We start from the raw sequence: 21,107 nt of genomic DNA, 5'->3' as shown, positions 1-21,107 counted from the left end.
GGGCCGCGCCGCGCGCTCGTGGGGCATGCGGGCGCCACTGTCACTAGGGAGGCGGAGGCCGTGGAGCGATGGAGGTTCGGAGCTCGAGCTGGCGGCTGCATCACGCTTGCCGTGACGCGTTCCTGCGCGGCCACGTGCCGTTGAAGGCATACGCACTCACAGACGCCACCCGCACTCACATACACCCCCGCCCCCTCCCTGGCCGCCCTCGCCTTCCCCCAAGCCTAACGCCCAAACAGCTAGCGCCCTCCTGGCCCGTCGTCGCCGGCCTGCTGGCGGCCAAGGCGCGCTGCTACGCGGGGACCTACCGCGCGCAGATGCCTGCGGTCGTGGACGCGACGGGCCTGCCGCCTGGGGAGGTGGTGTCGCAGCTCGCGGCGCTGGCGGCCGCCAAGGAGGTCAGCTTCGACCTGTCGCCAAAGCAGGCGCTCGCGTGGAAGGTGGGCGGACAGCAGGGCGCGCTCTCGAGGCCGAGGGGCCCGGCCGCGCCGTCAAGGGCGTGGGCGCTGCGGCAGCCACTGCGCAGGGGAGCTGCGCTGAGCACTCCAGGTGCGGAGGGCGTGCCGGCCCTGGTGACCGGAGGAGCCCCGCTGCTGGCCCTGTAGTGGGGTGCGCCAGCCGTTTGGCAGGGCACATGCGGCACCCCCCACGTCACCCCCCTCCCTGGTGACCCGACCCCACCAGGTGCTCCACACCCCGCACGACCTGCCCGGCCTGGCATCCCGCCTGGCGTCCCGCCTGGCGCGCGTTGTGGCGTCGTCTGTGTCGCGCCTGGACGCCGCGTACGCCGCGCTGGCGGGCGCGGCGGTGTATGGCGGCGACGCGGACGCGCAGGAGCGCCACCTGCGGGGCGCGATACGCGACTACTTTGGGGGCGACATGGTGCAGCAGCAGGAAGACCAGCAGCAACCGGCACTACACCATCATCATCATCATCATCAGCAGCAGCAGCAGCAGCAGCAGCAGCAGCAGCAGCAGCAGCAGGAGGAGGAACAGCAGCAACAGCCGCAACAACAGCAGCAAGAGCAAGGGGAACAACAGCAGCAGCAGCAGCAGCAGCAGGAGGAGGAGGACAAAGAGGAGGCTCGACAGCAGCAGCAGGCAGGGGAGGACGATGCGTGGGAGGCGCTGTGGGGCGGCTCCAGCCCTGTGCAGCGGCCGCTTCCCGACCACCTGCGCCGCATGGTGCGCGGCTTCCTGCGTGCTGAGGCGGCGCGCATGCGCGCCGTGGGGCGAGAGCGGCTGAGCGGGCTGGCGGTCGCGCGCCTGCTTGCCGGGCTGGCGAGCCCCGCGTTCCCGGCCGATGCGTGGCGCCGGGTGTCTGAATGGGGGCGGCTGCAGGCGGTGGATTTTCCCCTGCTGGTGGCAGCGGCGGATGCCGAGTTGCCGGCGCTGTGGGAGGATGAGGGCGGTGCAGCGTGACACGCTATGGTTCATGCAAGCCAGCAGGCCATACACCTGCCCCACCAATCAATTTACATGAACAGTAACTTACAGACATAACAACTATCATACGCGTGATGGCTCGCGGTGTGCAGCACGGGAGCCACCAAGCACTGCTGTTGATGCGGTAGCACAAGCAGCGGAGGGGAGCACGGTCATCCAAGCGCCATTGCCGAGCAGGCGACCGCAGCCGTTGTTTGGCAGGCCGCACAAGCATCACAGTGCCGGTTGCCAGACGATGAACTCAAGCCTCTAATACCGTACAGCAAGCACGCCGGCCGCTGGCATTCCGCCCGCCCAGCGGCCACCCCAGTTCAAAGCAGGACCCCGCCAAACACCAAACCATTGTTCGCCTCTAGCCCTCTGCACCGTCCCCAACTTTTTGAAAACAACTGCACTTAGCAGGTGAGGCATTGCAGAGAGACCCAGCTATGGCGAGCAGCCCCGGTGTTGTGAGCGTGATAGCAGGGCCGGCTAGGGATCGCTCTGCTGGCCTCCCCGCAGCCTCCCTGCAGCACGCGGGGCATCACAAGAGTATCCTTTGTCATCTGGGTTGCACCAGTGCCTGGGACAGGGCCGTGCAGGCGCCGCCCCCCTCGCGCGCTCAACAACGGGCTTGCCAGAGCCAGCAGTGGCGCGATCGCCAAGCCCCCAAACTCATCGCCTGCCCCCGCATGCCCCCCAGACAGCAGCAGCAGCCATGGCCAAGGCTGAGAAGAAGGAGACCAAGCCCAAGGCTGAGAAGAAGGAGAAGCCCGAGAAGAAGGTGCAAGCTGTTGCGGACGGCAGCACCGGATGCTGCCCTGTGCGGTGGCTGCTATCAGCGGATGGCTTGGGTGTTTGCTTCATATGCAACAAATGGCATGGCATGAGTTTGTTCATGCAGCACAGCCTATGGTGCTTGGCTGCTCCATCAGCACCCATGCTGTGGCCTCAGCTGACGCAAGTCGTTCCACACTGCGCTGCTCCCCTGCGCAGGTGGTGGAGAAGAAGGCTGCCAAGCCCAAGGCTGAGAAGAAGGAGAAGCCCGCCAAGAAGGAGAAGAAGGAGAAGGTGGGTCAAGGGCGAGGCACCGGCTTGTCTGTTGCGGTGGGCGGCTGCCCGAGCTGTTGATGCTGCCGTTGTGCGTCTCCAGATGCAGTCCGCGCCATCCGGGGCCCCCTCCAACAGCAAGTCTTCAACATGTTTTCCTGTTGCGCCGCGCAGGACCCCAACGCTCCCAAGCGGGCACTTGGCTCCTACATGTTCTTCTCAGCAGACAAGCGCGGCGAGGTGGGGGGGCACGCCGGGCAGCTGGGGTGCAAGGGCACACCTAAAGGTGGCAGAATTCGTGCTGGTCCGGGATGGTGTGTGGTGTTCCTTCAGCGTGTGGCTTGTGCGTGAATACTGTATTTGCTTTTCATGTGTTGCTCTCAGCTGCTACGTCTGGCCCCAACCATCCTTGCGACCAACCACCTCTTCAGTCTTCACCCAGTACCCACTCCACCCCCCGCAGATCAAGGAGAAGAACCCCTCCTACGGTGTTGCCGACATTGCCAAGGAGCTGGGTGCCGCTTGGAAGGCCCTGGGCGAGAAGGAGAAGTCAAAGTACGAGGAGCTGGCCAAGAAGGACAAGGAGCGGTACGAGAAGGAGAAGGCCAAGTACGACGCCGGCAAGTAGAGGGGGCGCCTGCGGCTTCAGAGGCATCTGCGCCTCGCAAGCACACCCTGTTGTTAACGTATGTGTGTGATGTCACCTGCAACCCTCCATGCACGAGCGCTGCCGCATCCGGCGCGCACGAGCCAGCAATGGTCCTCCCAAGCACCAGACAGAAATGCACACCCGTGAACCTACATCTTGACCTTTGACTATCACCCGGCTTTCAAGACCGCTACGACGCTGCGACCTGCCACTTTACACCTGCATCTTGCCTGGTTGTGCCTTACCTACATCCATCATCGCAACCACAATCAAAGTGTAAAGCACACACCGCTTGGCGCCAGGTGGTCAACCCCCTGGAGGAAAATTGTTAAGCGTGCTTGACGGCAGCTGTCCATCACGGGATGGACCACTTGAGGCCAATAACCATCGAGTCAAGTGGATGGGCAGCAAATTTTGATTGCTGGAGCGACTGGGCACAAAGCAGCATCAGCTGACGAATATACAGCAGTGTTTGTACAGCAATGATATTTCCAAACGGCCTTTGACATAGCCACACACAAGTGGAAAACGACTCTAGCTACACACTAGCCAGAAACCGCAGGAAGGGGGTCCTTCTGTGGCTTTTCCCAGGCGACATCCAGCGCAGGCACCGGCGGCAACGACTTGCCACGCACCCGCGCAACTGCAGTCCTTACATTCTCCACCACCTTGCGCACGGCGCCGGCCGCCTTGCCCACAGCGGCACGCTCCGACTCAGTCGCGTTGGCCACAGCAGCACGCGCGTCTTTGACGGCCGCGCAAGCAGCCTGCAGTGCGGGCCGGGCTGCCGAGTCCCCCAGCACGGCGCCCACCAGTGCCGACGGCTCGTCCAGGCGCAGGCTAAAGCGCACGACCGCGATCCCTAGCATCCGCAGGGCTCCCAAGAGGTCTCCGTGCACTTCCTCTCTGACAGCCTCCAGGGAGGGGACGCACATCCAGGGCGACAGCGGGCCAAACAGGGCGAGCGCCGCCGCCGGCGGCATCGCACGGATGCGCGCCGCCAGGCCAGCCGCCGGCCCGGCCATCGCAGTTGCGAGTGCCGCGCGGCGCTCAGCGGGCATAGCCCTGAGCGCCGCTGCAAGCGCCGACACGGATGCGAAGCGACGTGCGTCCACGCGCAGTGAAAACAGGTCCATTTCTGAGGGCGAGGCTCGCGGCTTCAGCGCGGAATACGCCTCCCACAGGTCCATTGAGGAGTTCAGGACCGCCGCCGTGCTGGCGTTGCAGGCGGTCTCAGGGGAGTAGAGTGTGTGGCACGTGCGTGCCAGCCAAGAAAAGACGCGCTTGCCGACTGCGGCATCCGCGTCGGCGGCCGCCTGGTACGCTGCCTGCTGTTCCGTCAGCCAGGTGGCGTTGACCTTGTACTCCAGGTGATGATCGTTGCTGGCGTTGTCGACGGCCGCTGGCGGCAGCCCGGCGGCGGGGCTCAGGAGCTCGTCGCCAGGCGCGGGCGCGTCGGGGTATGCTGGCGCGGCATTGCCGCTGCCGCCAAACTGCCCCCTGGCGCTGACGTTCATGCCCATTGAGATCTGCGCGCCCAGCATGCCCCAGGTTGCGAGCCCTATGCCACCAAAGGCCGGCTTGAAGATGTTTGCAATGGGGCAGACCTGCCGGAGGGAGTCGTCGCCATACGTGGGCAGAGGCGCTTACGAACGCAGGTGAGACAGCCAGGCTTGAAAATGGGACGTGTTGTGGTGTGCAGCAGGGAGTAGCTGGCGACGTCGTCGCTGCCACAGAAGTTCCAGGCGCCATGCTGAATCCGAGGGGCCCTCACCTGGTCCTTGAAGGCGTTTGGCAGGGCCGCGATCTCCTTGTGTGGCAGGCGGCACAGCTGCTGCGGCAGAGCCTCGTATGCGGCCGCCACATAGGCGTGCAAGGGCTGGGGCAGGTAGCCCTCGAGCGTCTTGGACCGCATACGCGGAACGGCGTTGCCAAACCTGCGCTCGTGGCAAGGTGATACGTCCCTGTGTGGGCCTTTGTGCACGGCTGGGTGCACAGCTTCCTGGATCTGCTGCAGACACGTGGTGGGGCACGTGGATTCCTTCTACATCCTCCAAGACGAGCGCTTGCAATCAGGTGGTCAGGCATTTTGCATTCAGGGGGAGCAGCAGGCTGGTCGTTGGGTGGCAGCATCACGGCACTGGTGTTGCGGGCTGGCTCACCACCACATTGCGGTCTGCACCACGCCCTCGCTGGGGCCCTCGAGAGGGTCGCGCCAAGAGAACCACCCCGGCAGCTTGCTGGGCAGCTGCACGGCTGACAGGTGGGAGAGCAGGCCCTCGGCCGGCGCCCTGCTGTCCAGGTGGGTGCGGTACGTGCTGTTGGCGGCCGCAGCCCAGGACGCATTCCATTTGCAGGCCGCCCTCGGGTCTAAGAAAATGTCACACAGCCGCCGCTCCAGAGCGGCGGCCGATGTGGCATCCGGCTTGACCAGCAGGATAGCGGCGGCGCCGAGCGTGCGCGGCGCTGCAGCAACGTCTGCGTTAAATTCAGTGCTCAGCGACAGGCGGCGTGAGCCAAGACCCCCCTGGCTGGCCTTGAGGGGGCACAGCTGCGCGCAGATGGGCATTTGGGAGATCCCCGGGGGGGGGGGGGTGGTCAGCGCGGACGCATGTACCCCAATTGTGGCCAGAGAGCATCGGCATGCAACACCGGGCTAAGCTGCAGTGCCCTTGCGCAGCGCACTTACACCCCTGGGCAGGTGCGCCACCTGCGTGCTCTAGCAGCTGCACAGCAAGACAGCGTCCAGCAGCACCCACCTCGTCCATAAACCTAGTTGGCAGCGAGACCAGCTGTACGGGGTGGAGCCTGCAAAGCTCGGTAGGCAGCCCCTCCAGCACGCCACGGACGGCTGCCTGCACCGCCGCACTGGGCAGCCTGGTCTCCAGCCAGCGCCACTGCAGCGGCAGCTGTGCCGCAGCCACGCTGGACACCGCCCCTGCCAGCAGCACCAGGAGCAGTACAGCTGTTCGCGCCATGATCGGTTGTGGATGTATGTCTATTTGATTCAAGTTTGGAAAATCGAAGCTTTGCGAAGGGGGTGGGACGCGGCGGATGAAAAAAACCCGGCGACAGGTGGTTGCTTTTCAAGTGCACAACACAACTTGTAAATTTACACGAAGGTATAATAGAAAAGCGGGTCACGGCTTCTATGTGTGTGTTGTGAGCATCCGCGTATCGGCAATCGCCTCAGCCGTGCAGCACCTGCCCCTGGACGGCGGATCTGCTGACTGTGTCACCACAACCTGCGGCCTGTTACCTGCGGCGGAAGATTTGGCATGATTCAAAAGTTCTTGTACTCCATTAATACGTTGTATCTGACAACTCCAGCAGCAGACCAGGGCACCAACCCTTGCAGGACTGGGTGACTGAGCTGGCGCCTTGTATCACCCTGGTGCTCTTGAATGCAACAGTGAAGCCTTGTGTGTGTTTATGTATGTGTGTCTATGTTTGTGTGTTTAATACATATTTGTGTGTTCTAATTTGCAGCATATTCCCGTTCGTCAGCTTGACCATGCACCATTGTTGCCTGCACAACTTGTTAATGGCAATTGTTTGTGAGGCTCCACTCACGGCTTTTACACAGGGGTCCTATTACGTACTTTGACGCCAACCTGCATTTCAGAAGAAAAATTCTCTTCACTAGTTTCAAGAATTATGTGCTCTGCCTTGTGTGCACACCATTTGGCCTGCTGCACCTCTTCACAGGGATCCTGAGTACCCTTTGCTTTTCTCTGAGGGGGTGCCACTGGCTGCAGGCGCAGTGCGCGCGCCTCAAAGCATTCTGACATACACACGCAACTGCTTCGGTGCCACTCGCCACTACCTCGTCTGCTGGTGCGGCACACAGAAGCTGTCTGTGACTTTCAATGTGTGCAATCGACATCGTGTCGCTCCCACAAAGCTTCCGCACTGCAACAACCCATGGAAGAAAGCACTGCACCCGCGGCTGAGGGATGCTCGACCCCACCCATAGCACGAGATTGGTTTAGGGTGCGTCCATGAGCGGGCATCAACACAGCTGGTCTCTCTCTTCCTGCCCTGCTTCCACTTTTGCCGTCGGTGACAATGGAAATGCTGGTCAACATCATAACATCAGTACTGCACAGGTTGATCAATCACATACATTGAAGACACATGCAGAAAGATCACTCGCACAATCAATGAAAAATTGGTTTCTACTTGCCGGCGTCGTACTTGGCCTTCTCCTTCTCGTACCGCTCCTTGTCCTTCTTGGCCAGCTCCTCGTACTTGGACTTCTCCTTCTCGCCCAGGGCCTTCCACGCGGCACCCAGCTCCTTGGCAATGTCGGCAACACCGTAGGAGGGGTTCTTCTCCTTGATCTGCACGGGTGGGGGGTGGGTAGATGGGTGAAGAGGTGGCTAGGCGCAGGGATGGTTGGAGTCAGACGCAGTAGCGTTGAGCAACACACAAGGGAAGCATGAACAGGATGAGCTTTGACGCACAAGCGACACGGTGTAGCCAAAGACCGAAAACCACCCCGGAACATATCAAGGCTTCCATCACTAGATGTGCCCTCGCACTCCAGCTGCCCGCCCTGCCCCCCCACCTCGCCGCGCTTGTCTGCTGAGAAGAACATGTAGGAGCCAAGTGCCCGCTTGGGAGCGTTGGGGTCCTGCGCAGCGCCACATAAAGCATGTTGAAGACTTGCTGTTGAAGAGGGCCCTGGACACCTGGCGCGGTCTGCATCTGGAGACGCGCAACGACAGCATCGCCATCTCAGGCGGCCACTCACTGCAACAGACAAGCCGGTGCCTCGCCCTTGACCCACCTTCTCCTTCTTCTCCTTCTTGGCGGGCTTCTCCTTCTTCTCAGCCTTGGGCTTGGCAGCCTTCTTCTCCACCACCTGCGCAGGGGACCGAGGCGCGAAGGGTGGCGTCAGGGTGTTCGCAGACTGCACAGCATGGCCACTCGTCCTGCCCAGCTGCACCATATGGTGGCGTGCACGCCGTGATCCCATCAACGCGACAGTATTCCCGTTAAAAAGCCTTGATTATCAGCAACATGCAATCTTCACCAGTGCGAGCCTGCGCTGTTTCGGTTCTGCGGCGGACCCTGCTGCCTTCACAAGCTGGTGCCTGCATCCGCTGCGCTGCACACCCCCTGCATGCTGCACCTTCTTCTCAGGCTTCTCCTTCTTCTCAGCCTTGGGCTTGGCCTCCTTCTTCTCGGCCTTGGCCATGGCTGCTGCTGCTGTGTGGGTGGGGTGAAGGAAAAGCATGCAGTGGCAGCGCTACCACTTGTGATGCAGCACCCTCGTTGTTGAGCGCGCATGATCCAGCACATGTTGAGACTGCGCACGACTGCACAGCATAACGGGCAAAAGCATCATAATTTGTCATGCAATGATGCGCCATGCGGGGCAACGCGGCCAAAGCGACCCCGGATCCACTGGGACCGCTGTGCTTATCACCTGTTCGGTCACACCTTGATCCAAGCCTGTGGTGGGATCAACACTTTGTGCCAAACGATGCAAATGAAGCGTGGAATCAGAAGGCGCCGTGCCTTGATAGGGTACCGTATTGAAAATTGAACAAGGGCCTACAGGCAGGTGTTGAGCGGGATTTTCAAGTGTATCCGGAGCGTATGATAGGATGCCGCTGAATGGTATCCAACTATTCTAAACGTATGCAAGAATGTGCAGGGCTAACGCGCGGCCGACCGCGCCCGGGCCCTTGACTGATTGACAGGTCGCTGCTGCTTGCTTGCTCGGCAAAGCACCCGCAATGATGCAAGCACTGGCAGAGGCACAACTGCCGAGCTCAACACATCTTGTAAGCATGACGCAGGCAATTCGTATGCTCCAGGATCAGGCATCGTCTTTTGGAGTGAGCTGCAGCTCGCATGTCATTTGCAGGCCACCAGCAACCCCGCAGCTGCATGCTACCAACTCGGCTGCCCCCGCCCCTGTTTTATAACCCATGTTCAGTGATGCAATTGAGAAATGCGAGCGTTTACAGACTGCTAGTTGCAGGCCGAGCCTACCAAATCAAGCGGCGTCAACAAGCTCGTCTGAACCGGGTCAGTCTATGCATCAGCATGCCGAAGCGGAAGGTCGCCGCAGGGGCGATGCATGGTAGTGGTGGTTCCACGCACGTCCATTCGCGGTCAAAACGTCAGGGCACGTGCACATTGTGGGCGTGTGCGTTCCGTCTGTAGGGCGGTCGGGAGGACACCGCTGCCCAGGGCGCGCCGAATGCGGCAGCGCTCATGCGTGCATGGGTTGCAGGTGAAATCACACGGCAAACGTCAACAACAAGGTGAACATGTGAGAAAAGCAGCCGCCGCATCTCTACTTTCCGGCGTCGTACTTGGCCTTCTCCTTCTCGTACCGCTCCTTGTCCTTCTTGGCCAGCTCCTCGTACTTTGACTTCTCCTTCTCGCCCAGGGCCTTCCAAGCGGCACCCAGCTCCTTGGCAATGTCGGCAACACCGTAGGAGGGGTTCTTCTCCTTGATCTGCGGTGTGTGTGTGTGTGTGTGTGTGTGTGTGTGTGGGTTAGATGGGTGAAGACATGGCTATTCGCAGGGATAGCTGGAGCCAGACGCAGTGGCGTTCAGTAACACACAAGGGAAGCTTGAACATTGTAAGCTGTGACGCACAAGCGACACGATGTAGCCAACGGCCGAAAGCTGTCCCGGACGAGCTCGAATCTCGCCATCACAAGGTGTTCCCTTGCCCCCAGCTGCCCGCCCTGTCCCCCCCACCTCGCCGCGCTTGTCCGCTGAGAAGAACATGTAGGAGCCAAGTGCCCGCTTGGGAGCGTTGGGGTCCTGCGCAGCGCCACATAAAGCATGTTGAAGACGTGCTGTTGAAGAGGGCCCTGGACACCTGGCGCGGACTGCATCTGGAGACGCACAACCGCAGCATCGCCATCTCGGGCGGCCGCCCAAGGCAACAGACAAGCCGGTGCCTCGCCCTGGACCCACCTTCTCCTTCTTCTCCTTCTTGGCGGGCTTCTCCTTCTTCTCAGCCTTGGGCTTGGCAGCCTTCTTCTCCACCACCTGCGCAGGGGAGCAGCGCGCAACGTCTTGCGTCAGCTGAGGCCACGGCCCGGTGCAGACACAGCAGCCAGGCCGCCACAGGCTGTGCTGTCTGCACACGTTCACGCCACGCCCATGGATGTAAGTGGAGCAGACACCTCAGCCGTTTGCTGATAGCAGCCGCTGCACAAATCAATTTTCGCTGCTGCTGCCCGTACCAACCGCCTCATGGCGCACCTTCTTCTCAGGCTTCTCCTTCTTCTCAGGCTTCTCCTTCTTCTCAGTCTTGGGCTTGGCCTCCTTCTTCTCCGCCTTGGCCATGGCTGCTGCTGGTGTCTGGGGGGCATGTGGGTGCGGACGTTGAGTTTGGGGGCTTGGCGATCGCGCCACTGCTGGCTCTAGCAACCCCGTTGTTGAGCGCGCGGGGACGTCGCGCTCGCGCGGCCCTGTCCCTGGCTCTGATGCAGCCTAGATGACGAGAGGTGCTATTATGGTGCCCCACGTGATGCGGCGAGGCTGCGGGGACGCCAGCAGAGCGATCCCTGGCCCGCGCGGCTATCACGCTCAACACCGTGGCCTCTCGCCCTGGCTGGGTACCTCTGTAATGCCTCACCTGCTAAGTGCGGTTGTACTACAAAAGTTAGGGACGGTGCAGAGGGCTGGAGGCGAACAATGGTTTGGAGTTTGGCGGGGTCCTGCTTTAAACTGGGGTGGCCGCTGGGCGGGCGGAATGCCAGCGGCTGGCGTGCTTGCTGTATGGTAATAATCAAAATAATTAATAAAGCAGACAAAAAATACCACACACGGCGCTGTTACATGCTTGTGTGTCGTGCCGACCCAAGCTCTAGCTGCAGTCTCTGGTGCTCAGGTGCCGCGATGCGGCAACGATGGCGAGGGCGATGTTGCGGATGGCGAGGGCGATGACCGCCGCAGCGTCATTGCCGTCCTGCTCGTCATCCTGCCAGGGGTGGCCGGTCCCCTCTGTGGGCGCAGCAGGGTAGAGACGGACGTGCTCAAGACCTGTTGTTTTGAGTGAGGCTTCCTGTCGGTTGAGAGCTACACTACTGGAGCTTAAGGGCAAGCCAGTTGTATTGCAGGACTTGCTTGGCAGGCGTTGCTGCACAAGACGTGAGTGGGGGTGCGTGCGGCGATGATGGAACAACGCCTGCAAGAGCAGAAATCAAGGAGACTCCGAGGCACCTTGCATGCATGTCAGGGTGTTTGTTCAGATAAAGAAAAAGCAACATGCGAAGCACAGAAGCGATTTGCACTGCCATGAATCCCAAACAAGCATGCCGCATATTTTGAATGGCGGGTGTTTGAGATGCAGTTGAAGTTTGAAAGTGAAGAACGGATGTCTCAGCAAGACCCCTGTTCTCGTTCCGTACGTGGAGCTCGACGTAAATGATTGTGATTCAGCTGGGCGCCTCTTGCTGCGTGGGCGCGGCATCCTGGGCATACACCCATCTGCAGGAATGCCCGCGGCTCCAGCAGTGCAGGCAAAGCTCCTTTACGGCAGCAGCGCCCTCAGCCCGGGCATAGCGCGGCCCTCCAGCAGCTCAAGGCTGGCGCCGCCGCCTGTGGAAGCGAAGCCGACAGCTGCCCCATGGCCCGCCTGGTGAAACGCCGAGAGCGTGTCGCCGCCTGTGGTCGCAAGTTGAGGCAGAGCGTGGCAGCAGGTGGGGGACAAGCGGGTTGCACGTGCAAGGGGAGACAATGGTGCTGTGGGAAACACCGCAGTGGGAACCCTGCACAAATGCTTTCATCTAGATGCATTTCCGGACGTATTGCACTGAAGTGGTCACGGCTGCTGCACTCCGCACCTCCCAAGCACGTTGCTGCGCCGCGCCGCGTAGCCTCGCTGAGCGTCTCCACCATGGCGGTAGTACCCTCTGCAAACTCCGGCACCTCAAACCTGGCCCGTGGCAGGAGAGCGCGCGAGCACTGTCGGACAGCATGGTAGCAGCGTGAGCCAGGATCGCACGAACCGCCCCTCCCCACCCGTGGCGCGGCAGCCCCCCTCCTAGGCCCGCACACAACATGTGCAGGTGCTGAGTGCCATGGGCGTGCTCGCTCAGAAAGGCCTCGCACAGACTTTGGCAGCAACCTATCAGGCGTAGCGTCGTTGCAGAGCGCACGGTCACTCACTTGCCCATGGGGCCGTTCCACAGCAGCGTGTTGCAGCCGGCCAGAACAGAACGGTACTGGGCCGACGATGCTGGGCCGATGTCGACGCCAAAGCAGCCGGCGGGGATGCAGGGTGCCTCGCGGGTGCAGCAGGTAGTGGTCAGCTCCACGATGCGTGGGGACTGCAAGCGGCGGGCACGTGTTGAGGGACACAGGGAGGACGATGGGTGGTTCTAGCAGGGAATGCCGGATCAATGTGGCCTGTAAGCAGTGGGTGCACATGTGCAAGGTGCGGGCACTGCCAAACCTGACTCCCTAGGTTTCTGCGGCAGGGGCTTGATAGTATGAGGCTGGTATGCCAGGTCGGTGATTGTTTTGCAGACATTTTGGCCTGGCTGGTGCTGCTTTAATGCGCTACGCATATTTCTGTCCTACAAGTGGGCGCACAAGTCACAGCAACCTGGTTGGCACCCACCTCTGCCTTGTCCAGCGACTGCGATACAAGCACATCCACCGGCAGCAGCAGCCGGACGCCCCGCTCGGCGGCGGCCTTGATCATCTCCCGCGCAGGCTGGGGCCAGGACGGTATGATGCAATATTTTAATAGGATGCGGGACGCGCATTGGATGAGCGCAACCACACGCCATACGCTGCACCGCCGGGCTGACTTCCGGCCTCTCTCCCTCCAAGGCCCGCAGTGCGTGTTGCCACGTCAGCAGCTGGACCTTCCCTGAACGCGGGCTGAACTTGTCCCTACAATGGGAGGTTCGCACGCCTGACTTGCTGGGGCGCGCACCTCAACCCAGTCGTCCTCTATTTGCGTGGCGCCGACGCTGACGCCCCGGCCCGCCAGGAACGTGAACGCCATGCGGCCCCCGACCGCAATCACGTCTGCTTTGCCGATCAGAGACCTGCGCCACGACAGGGGTTGTGGTGTGGGACACGACGGGGAGGCAGGCACACTCGGCGTGATTGGCAGACCGTAAATTGCACTGTCATGGCGGCGCGAGCGGGCCGCGCCAGTGAGGGCGGATGCAGCTCACACAATCACATGCACACGCTCGTCAGCGGGTCCTCCAGCTGCATGTGTGGACTTCATGGATACTATTGAGACCAGTGGCTGCTTAGGCCGCTATCAATATACAACCGCCTGGCCCTTTCAACTTTTTCCACACCGTCTGCCCATGCAACCCCGTCCACTCACCTCAACACACCAATCTTGTCCTTCACTTTGGCGCCACCAATCGCTACCCCCAATGGCCGCCGCGGCCGCTCCATGGTGGCCAGGTAATTGGCCACTTCTAGAGCCACCAGGGGGCCGGGGTAGCGCCGCGGCAGGAGCGACGGCACGCACTGGCGATGCGTTGTGGGCGGGGATTGGGCGCTCGCTTTAGGCGGAGGTTTCAAAGAACGCGAGCGTTCACTAGCGAGGTTTAGCCTTAGGGTATTCATGATGCCAGTACAAAACATAGATGCGGGCTTTGAGGAGGATCAAACAGCTCTTATGATCGTGATGACATTAGGGAATTAGTTCGAAAAGCGGTGTTGTGAATTGACATGTCAGTACGTGTATCAGTGCGCTCTCACGCATGACGCACACAAGTTGGTGCTGCTCATGCATGCGCGCACACAAATACACACACGCACCCTCACGAACGTGCATAGAAACACGCACATGCACACGCACATGCACATGCACATGCACATGTATTGACGCGCGCACGCGCACGCACACGCGCACGCACATACACACACACACACATACACACACACACATACACACACAGACACACGCACGCACGCACTCACGCACGCACGTGGGCGCACGTACGCACGCCCACACACGCACGCACACACGCACTCACGCACGCACGCGCACACACACACATACACACGTGTGTGTGTGTATTGCCCACCGTGACGCTGGCCTGGTCACGGTGCGTCACGCCAAAGGCGTCGCCCACGTAGGCGTCCACCAGCTCGGCAAGCCGGCCAGCAAAGGCAGCGTCGTTGGACGTCTCTCCGGCGTGGAACCGCACGTTCTCCAGCAGCACAGCCTGCGGCATGTGCATCGAGGCAACGGGCGGGGTGCTCATGCGGCAAGGTTGGAGGTGGGGTGGTGCCATTTGAGCAAAATGACAGTGAGGGGCGCTGCCGGGACGCTTGATCTGGGACAGTTACAACGTCTGCTTGCCCAGGGGTTGCCCACACCACATAGGCTGTGCTGACGAAATCGCACGGAAGGGTCCAACGGAGGCACATCACCTTTCTTGTTGACTCCCCGCACACCCAGAGCTCGAATTGTCTCACTCACCTGCCCGTCCTGGAGTCCATCCACCGCCGCGCGCGCCTCGGGGCCGATGCAGTCAGGTGCCAGCCCCACAAACTGTGCAGCGCCCACCAAGCGCCGCAGCACGGCCGCAACCGGTGCCAGCGTATAGAGGCGCCGCTGGGCGTCCTGGTCTGGAGACGTGGCGTCCGGGCGACCAAGGTGAGAGCAAATCACCACGCGAGCGCCCTTGGACAGCAGGAGCTTGATGGCGGGCAGGGAGGCGGCGATGCGCGCCTCGTCCGCGACGGCGCCGCTGGGCAGCAGCGGCACGTTGAGGTCAGAGCGCAGCAGCACCCGTAAGCCCCGCAAGTCGGCGGTGTTCAGCTGGGCCGCAAGCTCAGCGAGCCGGCCGCAGACCTCCGCTGTGGTGGGGCCGGCGGCAGCCCCCATTGCAAAGATGCTGCGCGCGCGTGTGTACGGGGCTCGGGGATGTGTTTTTCCTGGGGAGGCTTGGGAGCGGACTAGTTGTGGGCGAGACGAAAGCTCGTGTTATGATAAATTTTATCGCTTGCGATGCGGGCGCTGAGCCCCGCTTTCCAACGCGTGGGTGGCACAAAACTCCTCGTAATGGAATCTTTGCTCGCGCAAGTCCGGGACGAAGAACTTACACGCGGCATGCCGCGCGTGCATAAGCACATAAATCGGGAAGCGTGACATTGCTGTGCAATCATGTGAGCGTGTGTGACGCAGGAATTGGGGGGAAGCATAGCGCACACGCGCACGCCTCGCACACAGACGGCGGCCCGCACGGCCGCCACCGCACCTCAAAGTGGCGCCGCGCCCCAGGCGATTTCCAGTATTGCATGTGTTCTCATTGCGCTCGGCGCACTCTCCGTGGCGCCAACGCAGGGCAACGCAACAAGATTTGCACAGCGCGCAGCTGACGCGGTCGACAGCCGCGGCCGCAGCAGCGGCAGAAGACGGGGCCGTCAGCAAGCACGACAGCGTCAGCGACTTTCAAAGGCAGGCGGGAGAGAGCCGCCGGGACTTTGTCAAGAGGGAGTTCTCTGCGCTCAAGCCCTTTGTCATCATCAGCCTGTCGTACCTGCTTTTTACGACTACAGACGGGGCTGTGAGCGACGCGTTTCGAACACGCGTGTGCGCCCATGCAACATGCCATGTGACTGCGCTACTGCCATCTGGTGCCCCTCGCCATGCAGTCTTGGGAGCCTTGTGCTGAGCTATGGGCGACACCTCTGGCCCAAGTCATGCGCACCTCCCTATGCCCAATGCCTCTCCCCACCGGCAGCTGCTGTGGTTATTGGGAGATGCATCCAACTCGCCCTTGCGCTGCCCCTGCCTCCTCACATCAATCCCATTGTTTCCCACCCATTGTTCAACATCCAGGTGCGGATGATCGTGCTGCTCCATGCATACCGCCTGGGGTTCAGCGCGTGGCAGACCGCCGTGATGTTCACGCTGTACGAGGTGGCGGGCGTGGTGACCAACCTGCTGGCCGGACTGATGGGCGCCAAATGGGGCATCAAGACGACACTGCTGACGGGTGGGGCGCGGAACCTGCGATCTGATGTTGGTCCTGGTGGGGTGTGAGCGTCGTCACCACTGTGGCCACGCAGCTTGTGGATGCATGGGCAACCGTGGCTATGCGTCTTTCGCGGCGGCCTGCTGCCACCCAGGGTCATGACGCAGCCTGCAACGCACCCATCATCGCCGTCCCCCTCCAACCCCCAGGCTTGACGCTGCAGCTGGCCGGCATAGGTGGGCTGCAGCTGCGGGGCTGGCTGGGCGCCTGAAGCTCGTGTGCGTGCCGTGCACGTGCACGCTCGCCCCTTCTGCTGACGCCCTTTGCTTGCGCTTCTCAGGGTCGGCCCTGCATCGATGCCCCATCCTTCCATCCCGCCGTACCCAAACAGGCATGTTATTTGGCTGGCGCTCGGAGTGGTCGACCCCTGAGTACCAGGGAACCGCCATCATCTTCGTAACGGTGGCCCAGATGCTGTGCGGCGTGGCGAAGGACCTCACCAAGCTCGGCGGCAAGACCGTCACAAAGCTAGTCACGCCGGATGAGCAGCAGGTGGGTGGCCCCACGGCTGCACACCTGGAGGTGCAGGTGTGGATAGGGATACGCGTGGGCATGGATGCGTGGCCAATCATGTAGGATGGATGGAGGCGCTGGCTGCATCCAGCAGGGCGCAGGGCCTGCGATCGCTTGAGGGAGGGACGCAGGGCGCTACATCTGCGCAGATCAAACGAGAGGGTCATCGTGGCAGGTCGCTGCGTTTTACAATGTGCGGGGTGGCCCCTGCTTACAGCAGTGCTGCCTTGTTGCCGGCACCGCGTGGTGTCGTGTCTATTCCCACTACCCTCAGAGCCGGTTGTTCAAGATTGTGTCTTTCATCACCGGCTTCAAAAACAGGTAAGGCCGGGCACCGCGACATCACCGCATGCCCTGCTGCCTGTTTGGCCTTCACCCTACCCACTGCCCTCTCAAGTCAGCCCCCTCCCCTTCTCTTGCCTCCCTCGCACCTCACGCACTGGCATATCCTCCCCACACACATGCACATCCCTGCAGCATGAAGGGTGTGGGCTATTTCATCGGTGCCGCCGCGCTGACCTACAGCTACTACTTTGCCCTGGGCATCCTGCTCGCCCTCATCGTCGCCGCCATGCCCTGGGCCGCGGTCGGGCTCAGCAACCAGCTGGGCCGCGCCCGCAAGGAGAACATCACGCTGCGCACGCTGCTGCTGCAGCGCCACAACGTCAACGTGCTCAGCGCCGCGAGGTTCTTCCTGTTTGGCTGCAGGGACATGTGGTTCGAGGTGCGGCCCCGCGCTCGGTCGCAACCCCAGCCAGCCCCCTTCCCCGCCCAGCTGCCTGCTGCCGTTGCATTCGATCACACATTGTTGAAGTTGCCGCCCATGCGCAATGCGGTCATTTGCTGCCCACCCTGTCACGCTACGTGTGAATGCTGCAGGTGCCCCTGCCCTTCTTCCTGCGGGACGCGCGGTACGGCTTTGGCTGGGAGCGCGTGGTGGTCGGGGCGGTGCTGGCGGTGAGCAGGGGGGGCCTCGCGTGGGGAGCGGGGCGCAGCAGACCAGCAGCGCGTGACGCCGAGCTGGCACGCAGACGGCAGGCAGTGTCAAGCCGCATGCATGCTTGCCTGCGTAGCTTCAGTTGATGGCAGGCGGCTGTTCCACTGTGTGTGACCCCCCCCTCCCGGCTGACGGCTGCCGGCCGCTGGCGCCCCCACTCGTCACGCTCTTTCCCCCTCCCAGGCATTCATCATTGGATACGGCCAGGTGGGCGCAGCCGAAACGCCTGAAAAGTCCTGCCCAGCACAGTGTCAGCTTGCATTGCTTCCATCTGCTGCAAATGACAAAATTACTTACGGGCACTGATCAGTGACTCAACTGTCTGTTCACCGTTCAGACTGTGCTCATGCCATCCCCCCCAGTTACCCCTTGCCCGCTCCCTCATGCCCCGTCTCCCGCCAGGTCCAGTCCTGGACGCCTCAGGCCGTGCTGCAGCCGCTGCGCCAGTCCCCCGCCAACAAGTACGTCGCCCTGCTCTGGAACGCCGCCCTGGTGCTGTGCCCCGCGTACCTGGCGGCGGTGCTGCTGGGTAGCAACATCTACAGCGGGCGCGACATGCCGGCCATGATCGGGACGTTCATCCCGGGGCTGGCGGCGTTCTGCGTTGTTTTCGCCGTCAACTCCAGCGTGCACAGCTACCTGATCGGTGGGCGGGCTAGGGTTTCCTCTGGGCCTCCCCGGGCCACGGGGAGTGGTCGCACAAGGGAGTCTGAGGCTGGGGGGGGGGAGGGTGCTCGGCATGGTCTCAAGCCAGGCGCCCTGCAGCCAACATCCCCAAATCCGCTACTCCCGCTGGCGGCCCCTCTTCAGCACAATCAGCCCTGAGTCAGCCACCAACCTAAACGCCCGCGGCCCAGTGCTGCCTCCTCTGTCTAGTCCTCAAAAAAACCACCACCACACCCTCATCGACGCCACGGCAGTGCGCTATGCCGAGGGCGACAAGGTGGCCATGAACGTGGGCTTCTATTACATGGCTAACGCCATGGGACGCCTCACAGGTGAGTGGCAGTGGGGCTTTTGCTCGCAGGTGGGGGCTTGTGTGGCACAAGGCAGGGGGCTGGATCAACAAAGAGGAGCCGACCGGGTGGCTTTGGCGGCACCCACCGCTGCGCTTGTTGTGCATCCGAATCAATCTGCAGGCGCCGCCTGCTCACCTTACCCTGCTCTCTGCGCTGTGCTGCACAACCAAGCGGCGCCAGGACTGCAACCGCCAGCCGCCCAACAGCAGCCCCCGCCCCCATCCCTCCGCCTGGGGAACGCAGGCACGCTGGCATCCGGCGCCCTGTACACGTTCACGGGCGCCACCCTGGTGCAGGGCTTTGGCCACTGCTTCCTCGCGTCCACGGCGTTTGCGGCCGTGTCGACGCTGATCACCACATTGATTCGGGACGACAAAGGCGGCCTGGCCTGCGGCGCGTGCCTGCAGCTCGTGGCGCCGCCCCGCGACACAGCTGAGGCTGCTTCAGTGGCAAAGATCGCGCGCCCTGACAGTGGCATCAGCAAGGGACCTGTGCACAGTAGGAGCAAGGCGGCCGCGACAGTGGTGGGTGCGCCAGCAATGGTGGCTGACGTGGAGCAGGGGCTGCAGCTGGCTGATGATGCTCCTGCACAGTTGGTGTTGGCACTGGACAGCCACCCAACCCAACAGGCAGAGCAGCATCAGCCCAGCGATCCAGTCCAAGCTGCCGCGCCCACGCTGGGGCCTATGGAGAGGGCTGCCGCAGCAGGCGCCGCCGATGAGCCGGCTGCCGGTAGCGGCGCGGCAGCGGACTCGTCTGAAGGGGTGGTGCCCCGGCTTGTGCAGCGTTTTGAGAGCCAGGGAGATCACTAAGTGCTGCGAAACATCGAAGCGCTGTTAACTGATACTGCAGGCCTTTGGCTTGAAGCTGCTGGCAGAGCCTGCATCCATTTGATTGTTGCAGCCCTGTATGCTGCAGGGTGGTCCCATCCATCTGCAACCTGCCTGAACCGGTTAACCCCGAGCGGCGATGGCCCTTGAACAACCCTTGTGGTTGCGGCCGCACTGACGGGCTCGGTCTCAACTCCTATCACTGGTTTACTGCTCTGTTTTTCTTGACGATGCCCGAACAACGGTCCCGACCTGAGCGCGGTCGTGGCCGCTCCCAATGCAGTTTCGAACCGACAAGGGCTCCCTGTTTTCAAATTGTTCAACCTTCACCCAACCTTCAGGGACGGGCCACACAAGGCTATACTGCACCCCTATTAAATTCAATGCGACGCACAAAACAACCACGCTTATGCTGTAAACCTTTGTCGCGCCAGGCACAGAGCTGCACGTGTCTTTTGTTCCCGGCAGCGCTTGCACAGCGCGTCAGCATGCGCGATCTATCACCTGCACGTGGCCGGCTACCCAGCGCAGGACGCCAAGGCCAGGCTGGCGCCGCCAAGGGCCGCGCACGGGCGCCGCCGGCGCCCAGGACACCGCATCGTTGTTGGTCAAGGTAAGGGAGTGCGCGGGGCCAACCTGCTCCAGCGGTCGATCGACCTCGCCCCACTCCCGACATAGTGCCAGTCGCCCTGGGCCCGGGCGTGGCATGCCTGTTCGTCCCTAAATCCCTCAGTGTCGGTTCTGCAAGCGCGCGCAGCATTTGTCACAGCGCGCCAAGCCCAGCCCTGTGGGCGCTCACACCCCCTTGTCCACCACGAGGGCGGCGAGGTCCACCAGCCGTGCGCTGTAGCCGGCCTCGTTGTCGTACCAGGCGTAGATCTTGACCAGGGTGCCGTCAATGACCTGCCGGGCCACAGGGGGGGTGGTGGGAGGGGGCTAAGGACCCAGGCATCCAGCAGCAGGTTCACCACACACAGCATCATATGGAGATGCACAAACTGCCAGCGAAATGCCTGCAGGGCAACGTGCAAGACCTGGCCTCTCGTCACGACCGCACGCCCTTCAGAGCCGCGGTCTGCGGCCCCTGAAACGTCGTGGGGGTCGACCCCTTTGCTCCTGCCTTCAGCCCCACCTGCGTGCAGTCTGCGTCCACGATGGACGACCGCAGGTCGTTGACGTAGTCAGTGGACACCAGGGGCCGCTCCTCAAAGCCTAGGATGCCAGACAGGTAGCTGCTGCTCGCCTCCTGTGGGTGGGCAGACAGGTTTGGCGGGTGGGGGGTGGGCAGGAGGACCGCTTGATGTGATCCGTGGGCGTGCAAGGCAAAGACCCTGGACCCGTGGCCAATCTTGGCCCTGCAGCAGGTGGCAACAGCAGCACGCTGCAAGCACGCTTTGGGATTTAAGTAGATATGTAAAGTGGGAGTGCAGGGGAGCGCGACGGCTGCCGTCTTCCCTTAAGTTGGGGCCTATCACAGCCAGGAGCCCCGCACTGCCACATGCGGTGGACCCCTGCAGGGGCTGCCCCTCACCTTGAGCAGCGCGTTGACCTCCGCAGCAGTGGTGGGACGCTCCACCTCAAAAACACTGGCAAGGGCAATCACCATTTTGGCGGGGGGG

General features: G+C 62.1%; 9 protein-coding genes across 9 annotated transcripts in view; 3 read left to right on the top strand and 6 right to left on the bottom strand.

Annotated features, from left to right (window-relative positions):
* Positions 1 to 317: 317 nt before the first annotated feature.
* MNEG_4356 (hypothetical protein) lies at positions 318 to 1,422 on the top strand (the record flags this gene model as incomplete). Its single annotated transcript, XM_014047175.1, has 2 exons — positions 318 to 440; positions 685 to 1,422. 2 exons carry the CDS (start codon positions 318 to 320, stop codon positions 1,420 to 1,422), a joined length of 861 nt encoding a protein of 286 aa, XP_013902629.1.
* A 721-nt stretch (positions 1,423 to 2,143) lies between these two features.
* On the top strand, positions 2,144 to 3,103 carry MNEG_4355 (Non-histone chromosomal protein 6; the record flags this gene model as incomplete). Its single annotated transcript, XM_014047174.1, has 4 exons — positions 2,144 to 2,209; positions 2,422 to 2,496; positions 2,650 to 2,715; positions 2,939 to 3,103. The coding sequence occupies 4 exons, from the start codon at positions 2,144 to 2,146 to the stop codon at positions 3,101 to 3,103; spliced, it is 372 nt and encodes a 123-aa protein (XP_013902628.1).
* Positions 3,104 to 3,669: 566 nt separating this feature from the next.
* On the bottom strand, positions 3,670 to 5,039 carry MNEG_4354 (hypothetical protein; the record flags this gene model as incomplete). Its single annotated transcript, XM_014047173.1, has 2 exons — positions 3,670 to 4,731; positions 4,899 to 5,039. 2 exons carry the CDS (start codon positions 5,037 to 5,039, stop codon positions 3,670 to 3,672), a joined length of 1,203 nt encoding a protein of 400 aa, XP_013902627.1.
* A 2,263-nt stretch (positions 5,040 to 7,302) lies between these two features.
* MNEG_4353 (Non-histone chromosomal protein 6) lies at positions 7,303 to 8,327 on the bottom strand (the record flags this gene model as incomplete). Its single annotated transcript, XM_014047172.1, has 4 exons — positions 7,303 to 7,467; positions 7,695 to 7,760; positions 7,917 to 7,991; positions 8,262 to 8,327. 4 exons carry the CDS (start codon positions 8,325 to 8,327, stop codon positions 7,303 to 7,305), a joined length of 372 nt encoding a protein of 123 aa, XP_013902626.1.
* Positions 8,328 to 9,437: 1,110 nt separating this feature from the next.
* On the bottom strand, positions 9,438 to 10,448 carry MNEG_4352 (Non-histone chromosomal protein 6; the record flags this gene model as incomplete). The annotated part of the gene is made up of 4 exons (XM_014047171.1): positions 9,438 to 9,602; positions 9,852 to 9,917; positions 10,074 to 10,148; positions 10,365 to 10,448. 4 exons carry the CDS (start codon positions 10,446 to 10,448, stop codon positions 9,438 to 9,440), a joined length of 390 nt encoding a protein of 129 aa, XP_013902625.1.
* A 1,189-nt stretch (positions 10,449 to 11,637) lies between these two features.
* MNEG_4351 (Phosphoglycerate kinase) lies at positions 11,638 to 12,005 on the bottom strand (the record flags this gene model as incomplete). The annotated part of the gene is made up of 2 exons (XM_014047170.1): positions 11,638 to 11,771; positions 11,951 to 12,005. The coding sequence occupies 2 exons, from the start codon at positions 12,003 to 12,005 to the stop codon at positions 11,638 to 11,640; spliced, it is 189 nt and encodes a 62-aa protein (XP_013902624.1).
* A 266-nt stretch (positions 12,006 to 12,271) lies between these two features.
* Positions 12,272 to 14,976, bottom strand: MNEG_4350 (phosphoglycerate kinase; the record flags this gene model as incomplete). Its single annotated transcript, XM_014047169.1, has 6 exons — positions 12,272 to 12,436; positions 12,730 to 12,825; positions 13,051 to 13,165; positions 13,459 to 13,607; positions 14,171 to 14,311; positions 14,569 to 14,976. 6 exons carry the CDS (start codon positions 14,974 to 14,976, stop codon positions 12,272 to 12,274), a joined length of 1,074 nt encoding a protein of 357 aa, XP_013902623.1.
* A 963-nt stretch (positions 14,977 to 15,939) lies between these two features.
* Positions 15,940 to 19,552, top strand: MNEG_4349 (major facilitator transporter; the record flags this gene model as incomplete). The annotated part of the gene is made up of 11 exons (XM_014047168.1): positions 15,940 to 16,090; positions 16,279 to 16,305; positions 16,461 to 16,657; positions 16,917 to 16,963; positions 17,120 to 17,366; positions 17,522 to 17,599; positions 17,823 to 17,846; positions 18,042 to 18,285; positions 18,560 to 18,637; positions 18,902 to 19,182; positions 19,511 to 19,552. 11 exons carry the CDS (start codon positions 15,940 to 15,942, stop codon positions 19,550 to 19,552), a joined length of 1,416 nt encoding a protein of 471 aa, XP_013902622.1.
* Positions 19,553 to 20,283: 731 nt separating this feature from the next.
* The window catches only part of MNEG_4348 (glyceraldehyde 3-phosphate dehydrogenase), a gene marked incomplete at both ends in the record, with an annotated part of 4,279 nt that continues 3,455 nt past the window's right edge, over positions 20,284 to 21,107 (bottom strand). Inside the window, 3 exons of the mRNA XM_014047167.1 lie at positions 20,284 to 20,391; positions 20,621 to 20,734; positions 21,020 to 21,074. Coding sequence (XP_013902621.1) covers positions 20,284 to 20,391; positions 20,621 to 20,734; positions 21,020 to 21,074 — 277 coding nt within the window. The remainder of the gene's footprint in view (positions 20,392 to 20,620; positions 20,735 to 21,019; positions 21,075 to 21,107) is intronic.

Source organism: Monoraphidium neglectum, assembly GCF_000611645.1.
Source record: "Monoraphidium neglectum strain SAG 48.87 unplaced genomic scaffold scaffold00600, whole genome shotgun sequence".
NCBI classification, from domain to species: domain Eukaryota; kingdom Viridiplantae; phylum Chlorophyta; class Chlorophyceae; order Sphaeropleales; family Selenastraceae; genus Monoraphidium; species Monoraphidium neglectum.
This window is presented reverse-complemented; position numbering and strand designations above follow the sequence as displayed.